This window comes from Dasypus novemcinctus, chromosome 3 (genome assembly GCF_030445035.2).
Source record: "Dasypus novemcinctus isolate mDasNov1 chromosome 3, mDasNov1.1.hap2, whole genome shotgun sequence".
Taxonomy (NCBI): domain Eukaryota; kingdom Metazoa; phylum Chordata; class Mammalia; order Cingulata; family Dasypodidae; genus Dasypus; species Dasypus novemcinctus.
Window position 1 is genome coordinate 162,788,523 of NC_080675.1, and position 11,498 is coordinate 162,800,020.

Consider the following 11,498-nt stretch of genomic DNA (forward strand, 5'->3'; position numbering starts at 1 on the left):
TAAAATTATTTTTACCTGTGTTATTAGAAACTCTATTTGGGAAAATATCAAGCATTGAAAATATTTTCAGCATAGGATTAATATGCTTAATCTATAAAGGGCTCTTTTAAATCAGAAAGAGAAGGAAGAATACCCATGAGAAGACTGAGTAAATAATGTGAACATTTCATTCTCAAAAAAATGCAAATTATCAAAAAGACAGTGTAAAACAATATTCTCTTTCACTAATGATTAAAGAAATTCAAATTGAAATGAGATCCTTTCATATTTCACATTTTCTATTTACTATTTCCCAGTGTTACAGAAGATATAGAGAAAGAGGCATTATCACATATTGCTGTGGGGAAGTAATTAGTATTTTTTTCTTAGAAGACAATTTGACATATGTATCTAAAGTCTTAAAAATATTCATAACTTTGATCCACCAATTCCCACTATCAGGAGGAAAAAGTAGAATCAGACATGTTTAACATCTTGTATAAAGCCAGCACTATCCTGATTCTAAAAATGGGCAAGAACATTACAAGACAAAAAATAGAGAGAGAGATCAATATCCTTCATCAGTACAGATTTTTAAATACTTAACATATTTTCAAATCAAATCCAGAAATATATAAAAAGTACCATGAGGAGTGAAAACATCAATAGTGTGATATAAGACATTCCCTGAAAAAACCCCCCAGAGATTTATTATATAAAAGGACAAATTCCACCTTTTTTTTTTCCATATGGTCAGAAAACTATTATTTAGAATTAGTCAGTTGAACTCAGTTTAGATGATCCCAATTTTGATGGTAACATCCACAACATCTTAGTGAGGAGCCAGTCGAGCATATGCCTTCTTATCTCCATCAGGTCTGATCAGGGAGTTGACCTTGGTTACATCAATGTCATAGGGCTTCTTCACAGCTTGTTTGATCTGGTGCTTGTTGGCCTTGACATCCACAAAGAACACAAGTGTGTTGTTGTCTTCAATCTTCTTCACGGCTGATTCAGTGATCAGCGGGAACTTGATGACAGCATAGTGGTCAAGCTTGTTTCTCCTGAGGGAAATTTTCCAAGGATATTTGGGTTGTCTCCTGAGAAGTAGCATTTTAGGCTGCCGAAAAATGCGTGACATGTGGCTCTTCTTTTTTTGTGTGTCTGTGGTTGCTTTTCAGTACTGCCTTCTTGGCTTTCAAAGGTTGAGCTTTGGAGTCGGTTTTGGAAGGGCAGGCACTTCCTTCTTTGCTTTAGGTCCCATCTCCAAATTCCACTTCTTAAGACTCTGTAAGATGGTAGAGATCAGAGAGCAATGCCATGAAAGCTGACTTGAAGAAACAGAAAAATATCAGGTAGGAGAACTCAGTCCGAGGACAGCCAGTTGTTGCCATTTCCCCTCCCCCTCACTCAGTCTGACATGGCTTGGATTCACACACAGGCAGCGCCTGGCTCCACATAACCATGCATATAGACGGTAGCCTGATCCACAGCAGTGAATAGAACTCCACATATATCGAGGCACAGGGACCTAAGTCCACAGAGACCTGAGATGGAACACAAGCAGTTCATAAAGTGCCAAAGAACCCATCCTGACAGGGGAAAGGGGAGAGACCACCATAGAAAGGCAAGTAAGAACTGTTGTAACTTCACTCAATCTAGTTTTAGTCAGCTGGACCACTTAAGGAAAAACGGACTTTTCTGAAGCATCCCACTTTTTTAAATTAACCCCATCTTGCTCCCTGGGATGGGAAACCCTAACCGGGAAGAAACTAGAAGCAGAAAAGCATCACAAAGAAAAAAAAAGAAAGGGAAAGGAAGGGGTAAATTGAACTGCTCTAATATAGGAAAGGTCCCAGAACTGAAAAGTATAAGGAAAATGGGGCACTGAGTGAGACACAGAATTTAAACATATCAGAGAGGCCTGGGAGAAAAATCTGCACAAAAACAAACAGAAACAGACCAAGTTTCCTGGGGAAGGAACAGAGGAAAGGAAGCTCTCCCTTGGAAGTGAAACAATTGCAAAAAAAAAAAAAAAAAAAAAAAAAAGTGCCATCTCAAAAAGATGCACCTTATTCTGGAAAAGAATCAGAAGAAGAGCCAAAAAAAAGTGACCATGTAAACACAGGTTATTCTAAAGTCTAGAATAAGTTACACCAAGCATCAAAGAAGAGCTCAAACACAAATTCAATCAACAATAAAACCACAGAGAAGAGGGAGAAATAAACCTTCAGAATTAACTCATCATATAATTGGATTCCTAGATACCAGCAAAAATTACAAGCAATACTAAGAATCAGGAAGGTATGGTTCAGTCAAGAGGAAAAATTAAAACTTCAGAGGACACTCAGAAGTTGGAAAAACTAATAAAAGATGTTCAAATAAAATTAAAGTCAATTCAGGGAGATGAAGGAAAATATGAATAAAGAGATAAAGGATATTAAGAAGACAATGTATGCACATAAAGAATAATTTAAAAGGATAAAAATAAGCATAACAGAAATTATGTGGATGAAAGTCACAATAATAGAGATTAAAAATACACTAGATATGTACAACAGTAGATTTGTTCAGCCAGAAGAAATACTCAGCAACCTAACAGACAGGACAATTGAAATTGTACAATCTGAAGAACAGAGAAAAGCATAGAAAAAATTGAACTGTGTTTCAGGGATTTGAGTGACAGCATGAAGCACACAAACATATGTGTCAAGGGTATCCCAGAAGGACAAGAGAAGGGAAAAGGGCAGAAAGAATGCGAGGAAATAATAGCTGAAAACTTCCCAACTCTTATGAAAGATATAAATATACATGTCAAGAACTTCAATGTACCCCAAAAAGAATAAATCCTAATAAGACCTACTTTGAAACACACACTAATCTGAATGTCAAATGTCAAAGACAAACAGGGAATCTGAAGAGAAAAGTGACTCATAACATACAAGGAATTCTCAAAAGAGTAAGTGCTGATTTCTCATTAGAAACCATGTAGGCAAGGAAGCAGTGGTATGATATATTTAAGGTACTGAAAGAGAAAAACTGCCAACCAAAAATTCTTTATCTGGTAAAAATATCCTTCAAAAATAAGGGAGATTTTTAAGTATTCACAGATAAATAGAAACAGTACATCAACAAGGGAACTGCCCTACAAGAATTACTGCAGACTCATTTTTTAAGACGTTTTGGATCATAGAAGGGTTACATCTGTGGCAGGGGAGGATCGTTGCTGCAGGGTATCAGTGATGGGAATACATGGGAGGAGGTTCACCTGGAACATACCTACATATGAAAGAGTGCAAATGTTCCTGGGGCATTATCATGATGGATGGAAATCCACACAATAACTGAAAGAATTCCAATTCCCATCCTGGGGAGTTCTGCCACATTCTCTAATGGGACAGCAAGAATCCCCTGAGTACAGGGGCAGTGAGTAAAGGAGGAGGATGGACCATTGACAGGTCCTTGATATTGATGACTATTCTTATCAACCTTTTCTTTCAGAACTGAAACTTAGCTTAGGATAATATGTTAGTTAAGAGTTACTTCCTGAGAGCCTCCTCGTCACTCAAATGTAGCCTCTCTCTAAGCCAAACTTAATATATAAATGTATTACCTCACCCGCCTCCTCTGGTGAGGGGAATGACTCCCAGGTATGAACCTCCCTGGCACTGAGGGATTATTACCAAGCACCAACTAGCAATGCAACTGGAAAAAGACCTTGACCAAAAGAGGGGGAAAGGTAAAGATAAATGTGTTTATATAGCTAAGAGAATTCAAAGTAAGTCAAGAGGTCATTTCTAGAAGTTACACTTTTGCACATCTCAGGAGGATCCTATTGACTGCCAAAGTAAATATTGCCTCATATAATAGGGCTTCTGAGGGCTCTGGAGACATCCAGACATTATAGGCAGGGCTGTCAACTCAGGAGTTGGGCATCCTGCCAGTGGGGTCTCCTTTGGCATTTATGCTTCTCAGTTTGACAAAATTGGACTCAGTTGTGGTTTCCCTAAACATGGCTCTTCTGTCCCTTATATTTGACCTATAGTTAGTACTAGAGTTGATAGGTTTATATTCAAGAGACTTAAATCTTTGGGCTTTTCATGTGCCAGTTGGGCCCTGAATCTCAACAGGGTTGCAACACCTACTCTCCAGTACGTTGGACTCAACAAGGATGACTAACAAGGAAATGAAGATGAACAACAACCATACCAAGGAACAAAGAGAGTCTACAACTTCAAGCAAGGTAGTCCCATGCATCTACCACATGGGATCTAAGTTCCGTCTCAGTTAGAGGTAGAATGGGCATCATCATCCCTGATTCCTGAGGATTGGGTAATGAAAGATGGACTAGAGTATACTTACTGTTATTCTACTATAGACTTTTTTTCTTTAAAAAAAATATATATATATATATATTTTTTTATTTTTATTATCTTTTTTTTTACAGATACATGGGAGGTCCCAGGTTCAGTTTCCAGTGCCTCCCAAAAAAAAGCAAAAACAAACAACAAGCAAAGCAAATACTAAAACCAACTCAGGGAAGCTGATGTGTCTTCCCCACATAGAGGATCCCAGTTTCAATCCCTGGCCCCTGGTACCTCAAAAAAAAAAGACACAAGGTGGCAGAATGATGCAACTATATGTTGTTTACAAGAGAATTACCTTAGGCTCAAAGAAACAAACAGGTCGAAAGTGAGAGAATGGAAAAGGATGTTCCATGAAAATTGTGTTTACAAAAGAGCTGATACAGCTATACTGCTATTGGCTAAAATAGACTTTAAGTCAAAATCTGACATAAGAGACAAAGAAGAATACAATATATTAATAAAAGAGATAATCCACTAAGAAGAAATAACCAGCATAAGTATTTATGCATCTAACCATGGTGCCCCAAACAAAACACATGAGGCAAATACCGGAAAAACTGAAAGGAGAAGTAGACACCTTTACAACAGTAGTTGCATACTTCAATACACCACTCTCATCAATAGGTAGAACATCTAGATAGAATATCAATAAGGAAAGAGAGAACATGAATTATATGATAAATGATCGAGACCTAACAGAAATATACAAAATACTCCACCCCAAAACTGCAGGATATACATTCTTTGCAAATGCACATAAATCATTTTACAGGATAGACAACATGTAGGATCACAAAACAATTCTCAATAATTTTATAAATATTGAAATCATACAAATAATCTTCTCTGACCATAATGGAATGAAGCTGGATATCAGTTACAGACAGAGAAATGGAAAATCCACAAATATATGGAAATTAAATAACACTCTCTTAAACAACTAGTGTGACAAAGAAGAAATTTCAACAAAAATCAGTAAATATCTTAAGATTAATGAAAATGTGAGCACAACATATGAAAACTTATGGGATGCAACAATGGCAGGATGAGAGGGAAAATTATTGCTCTAAAAACCAACATTAAAAATTTTAAAAAAGAAGAGCTAAGTCAATGATCTAATTGCACACCTGGAGGAAAAGAGCTGCAAACTAATCCCAAAGCAAGGAGAAGGAAAGAAATACAAAGATTAGAGCATACATAAATGAAATAGAGAATAAAAAAAGGATAGAGAGATTTGATAAAACCAAATGTTTGTTCTTTGAAAAGATCAATAAAATTGACAAACCCTTAACTAGACAGACAAAGAGAAAGATGCGAATAAGTGAAATCAGAAATGAAAGGGGGCCTATATTACTGATCCCATAGAAATTAAAGGAATCATAAAAGGAGACTATGAACAACTGTGTGCCAACAAATTAGACAACCTAGATTAGTTGGACAAAATTCCTAGAAACAGATGAACAACCTACACTAACTCTACAAGGAATAGAAGCCCTCAACAAATCAATTAGAAGCAAGGAGATTGAGCAATCATCAAAAACCTCCAAAAAAAGATAAATCCAGAACCAGATGGCATCACAGGTGAATTCTGCCAATCATTCTAAGAAGAATTAGCATCATTCCTTCCCCAAAAAAATTGAACAGGAGAGAATACTACTAACTCATTCTATGATGCCATTATCACCCTCATACAAAAGCCAGAAAAAAAAACTACAAAAAAAGAAAATTACAGACTAATTTCTCTTATGCATATTAATGCAAAAATCCTTAACAAAATACTTGTAAAGCTAATCCAAAAAAATACTTGTAATCTAATGTCAAAAGCATTAACACCATGATCAAGTGGATTATATCCCAGATATGCAAGGATTCAACATAAGCGAATCAATTAATGTATTCCATCACATCAAGAAAACAAGGGAAAAACATATGATCATTTCTGATGAAGAAAAGGCATCTGACAAGACTTAGCATCTTTTCTTGATAAAAACATGTAGAAAAATAGAAATGGAAGAAAATATCCTCAACATGATAAAGGGTATATATGAAAACCCACAGCTAACTTCATACTCAGTGGTGAAAGACAGAAAGTTTTCTCTCTAAGATCTGCAATAAGACAGGATGCCTACTGTAGGAGTTTTATATAGTTATGAATTCCAAAAATAGATATTGGATTATGTTTATAATCTGGTCTGTACCTGGGCATGATTAAGTTATGATTAGGGCTTTGATTGGGCCATATCAATCGGGGTGGGGGGACTCACCAAGGGGTGGGAACTCACAGATAAAAGGCATGGCAAAGGGCAGAGTTGAAGCTTTTTGATGTTCGAGTTTTGATGTTGGAATTTGATGCTAAAGCCTTAAGCTGGAGCCCTGGGAAGTAAGCTCACAGAGGAAACAGAAGCAAGTCCCAGGAAGAGAGGGACTCTGAATCCAGAGAGAAGGAAGACCCTGGAAGAGAGGAACCCAGGAAGCCTGAACCCTTGCAGATGGTGGCAGCCATCTTGTTCCAACATGTGAAAATAGACTTTGTTGAGGGAGTTAACTTATGCTTATGGCCTGGTATCTATAAGCTCCTACTCCAAATAAATACTGTTTATATAAAACAACCAATTTCTGGTATCTTGCATCAGCACCCCTTTGGCTGTCTAATATATCCACCATCACCACTGTTACTCAACATAGTACTGGAAGATCTAGCCAAAGCAATTAGATATGAAAAATACATAGAAGGCTTCCCAATTGGAAAGGAAGAGGTAAAACTTTCTCTATTTGCAGATGACATGATCCTACATATAGAAAGTCCCCCAAAACCTACAATATAGCTCCAGAGTTAATTTAAAAAATCAGCCAAGTGGTAGGATACAAGATCAACATAAGTAATGTTTCTATACACTAGTAATGAGCAAGCTGAGGAGGAAATCAAGAAAAAAAATCTATTTACTATAAAACTAAAAGTATCAAATATCTAAGAATAATTTTAACCAAGGATGTAAAGGACTTTTACACACAAAACTACAAAACATTGCTAAAGAAAATAAAAAAGATGAAATAAGTGGGTAGGTATTCCATATTCATGGATTGCTAGATTAAATATCATTAAGATGTCAATTCTATGCAAAATGATTTACAGATGCAATGCAATCCTAATAAAAGTTCCAAAAGCCTACCTTGCAGAAAAACCAATTATCAAGTATATGTGGAAGGGAAATGGGCTTGAATATCCCAAAACATATTGAAAAATAACTACAAAGATGGACTTCTTTCTGACTGTAAAGCATATTGCAAAGCTGCAATGGACAAAGCAGCATGGCACTGGCTCAAACATATCAACCGATGGAATTGAACTGAGAGTTCAGAAATAGACCTTCACACCTATGACCAATTGATTTTTTACAAAGTTACCAGGTCTACACAACTGGGAAGGAATAGTCTCTTCAACAAATGGAGCTGGGAGATTTGGATATCCATAGCAAAAGAATAAAAGAGGACCCTATCTCATCCCATATACAAAAATTAACTCAAAATGGGTCAAAGACATAAATATAAGAACCAGGACTCCTAGAAGAAACTTTAAGGAAGCATCTTCAACACCTTGTGTTAGGCAATGGTTTCTTAGACTTTATCTCAAAGCTCAAGCAACGAATGAAAAAACTGATAAATGGTACCTCCTCAAAACTAAAAACTTTTGTGCATCAAAAGACTTTGCCACAAACGTGAAAATTCAGCCTACTTGATGGGAGAAAATATTTGGAAACCACATATCTGATAAGGGTTTATATAAAGATTATATAAAGTAATCCTACAACTCAACAATAAAAAGACAAACAACCCAATTTCAAAAGTGGGCAAAAGACTTGAGCAGACTTTTCACCAAGGAGGATATAGAAATGGCTAGACAGCTTATGAAAAGACTTTCAACATCACTAGATATTAAGGAAATGCAAATCAAAACCACAATGAGATGCCATTGCACACCCACTAGAATGGCTACTACTTAAAAAAAAACAAACACAAAATTACAAGTGTTAGAAAGGATGAGGAAAAATAGGAATGTTCATTCATTGTTGGTGGGATCATGAAATGGTCCAGGCACTGTGAAAGACAGTTCAGCATTTCCTCAGGAAGCTAAATAAAGAATTACCATATGACAGAGCAATCCCACTACAAGTATATACTCAGAAGAACTGAAAGTAGGAACTCGAACTGATATTTGCACACCAATGTTCATATTGGCATTATTTACAATTGCCAAAAGATGAAAGAAACACACATTTCCACCCACTGATTAATGGAAATACAGAATGTGTTGGTGGAATATTACTCAGCTGTAAAAAGGAATAAAGTCTTGATACATGCAACAATATGGATGAACCTTGAGACATATGCTGAGTGAAATAAATCAGACACAAAAGGACATTGTATGATTTTACTAATATGAGCTAATTTTGATAGGCAAACTTATAGAGTTAGTGCGACGGTTTGCTCGGTCGGTAGAGGTGGGGTCTGGCTGCGGACGAGGGGTCGGTCCCACTTGGGACGAGGGGTCGGTCCCACTTGGGACGAGGGATCAGTCCCACTTGGGACGAGGGGTGGGTCCGGCAGCAGACGAGGGATCGGTCTCACAGGGGTTGCGCAGTTCGGCTGACGGGGTTGCCCAGCGAAGCCAGTGATGAAGGGGTCGCCCAGAGAAGCAGACGACGAACTGGGGACAAGGGAGGCCAGGCCCTTGTAGGGGGCTCTCAGGACTGGAGGGCACACGGCAAAAGAACTACCACGGAGACAAGGTAAACACGCAAGTCCACTTTATTGAGGGAGAGGCAACAGTTTTATAGGGGCTGGGGAAGGCTGATTGGTCAAAGCCACGCCCTGTTCTGATTGGTTGCCGGAGAAAGGTCAGTGGGCGGTACTGGACGGGGGAGGGGTGGTGATTAGGGATTGGCTGTTGCTGTTGCTGGGGGAAGTGGCAGGGTTTAGTGATTGGTGGCTGCTGTTGCTGGGGTAGAGGGCAGACTTGAGTTTCCCGCCCACGCCTGGCTGTTGCTGCTGTCGGGGGGAGGGAAAAGGGCAGACTGGATTTTTCCGCCCTGCGCCTGCGCAGGGAGAAAGAAGGCATCGTGTGGCGCTATCGGAGGAGGGGCGGCCAGGGAAGCATGGCTGCCGAGAAGGGGAGACCCAAGGGCACTCTGCGCCCATGCCGAGCTTCCTTCAGGGGTGGCGGTGGGCCCGACCAACCACCCTATTACAGGGGCAGCGGTTTGGAATAGGCCTACCGCGGCCGCCACCCCCCGCCAGGTCAGCAAACCACACTTCAGCCTGAGGGGTGACCGCAAGTTAGAATCTAGAATATAGGTTACCAGGGGATAGATTAGGGTAGAGAATGGGGAGCTTATGATTAGTTTGTGCAGAATTGCTATTTAGGTAGATTGTAAAAAGTTTGGAAATGGGTAGTGGAGATGGTTGCATATTATTGTAAGTTTAATTAACAATGCTGATTGTGAATGTGGTTGAAAGGGGGAGTTTTGGGTCATGTATGGTACTAGAATGAAAGTAAGAATATAAAACATGGACTGTATAACACAATGAACCCTTTTGTGGATGATGAACTGTGGTTAATAGTACAAGTGTAAGGATGGTCTTTGTGAATTTTATCAAGTACATAACACTATTACAAAGTGTGAATATTAAGGTGGTGTATGGGCCAAATATGCCTAGTGTAAACTCTGAGATTATAGTTAAGAGTAATATTTTAATATTCTTATGGGCCATGATGTGGACCATTGACCATGAGGTGCAGAGGTGCCCAGAGATGTACTTACCAAATGCAATGGATGTGTCATGATGATGGGAATGAGTGTTGCTGGGGGGGGAGTGGTGAGGTGGGGGTGGTGGGGTTAAATGGGACCTCATATATTTTTTTAATGTAATATTTTTACAAAATCAATTAAAAAAAGTAATATTTTAATATTCTATCATCAATTATAACCAAGGTACCACACTAACACAAAGTGTTAATAATCAGGGGGTATATAGGAACGCTGAATTTTTTACATGACTTTTCTGTCAACCTATAATTTCTGTAAGTAAAAATAATAACAATAATTTTATAAAAACACTTTATGCTAATTTAAAAAATAGGAAAAAAAATGAGCAGCAAAGAAGTACCATCAGTACCAATTTGGATTCATTTCAGGGCCATAATGTTGGTTTTGCTTTCAGGAATCACTCAATATAACTCCCTCTATTATATAACAATAGAACAAATACGATAACCTCAATTGATATAGAAAAAAATTTGACAAATTCAACAATCCTTCATGATAAAGAATCTCAACATATTAGTAATAAAAGACTTCTTCATCCTGATAGAGTTCATATATAATCAATCTAAAGCTAATATACTTTACGGTAAAAGGACATTTTTCCCTTTAAGTTGGGATTAACAAGGATATTCTCTCTCACCACTTATGCTGAACATTGCATTAGAGGTCCTGCGAACGCAATAAGGTAATAAATAAATTGGCACATTGATTAGAATCAACTATCTTTATTTTTAGATAATGATGTGATCCTATACTCCTCAACCCCCAGAAGTTAAAAAAGGAAGGAAAACTTCTGCTCTTCAAATGATACCATTAAGAACATATCAAGTCATAAACCAATAGAAAATTTTTGCATTTTCTATCCAGATACAGTTTTGTTTATCTTATTTGTACTGAAAAACAACCCAAATATGTATTGTGAGAAGAATTAATAAATAGCTGTAATATATTCACATGAAGGAATATTACTCAGTATTTTAAAAAATAAACTGCTGATATGCACAACATGAAAGAATCCCCAAAACATTCTCCTAAGCAAACAAAAGAGTTCATACTGTATGATTGCGTTGAAGTGGAATTCTTTAACAGTCAGTACTAACCAACAGTGATAGAAAGAAGGTCAGGGGTGGCTTGAGTCTGGAGGTAGGAGTAGAGTGACTGCAATAGGGCATAAGGAAACTTTATGGAGTGATGAATTTTGTTTTATTACCTTAACTGGTGTCCTGATTACTTAAATGTAAAGCACTTCAAAACATAAACTCAAAATAGGTGTGTTTTATTGTATGTAAAGTACATTTCAAAATTGTTGAGTTTAAAAATGAGGCTTCAA

General features: G+C 37.6%; 1 protein-coding gene across 1 annotated transcript; it reads right to left on the reverse strand.

Moving 5' to 3' along the window:
- Positions 1–811: 811 nt before the first annotated feature.
- Positions 812–1,120, reverse strand: LOC101436516 (large ribosomal subunit protein uL23-like). Its single transcript, XM_071212565.1, has one exon. It carries the CDS (start codon positions 1,118–1,120, stop codon positions 812–814), a length of 309 nt encoding a protein of 102 aa, XP_071068666.1.
- Positions 1,121–11,498: the final 10,378 nt, after the last annotated feature.

What these genes read in the sequence shown, in the direction of transcription:
- LOC101436516 (XM_071212565.1), bottom strand. Translation starts at nt 1,120, where the DNA reads ATGTCACGCATTTTTCGGCAGCCTAAAATGCTACTTCTCAGGAGACAA.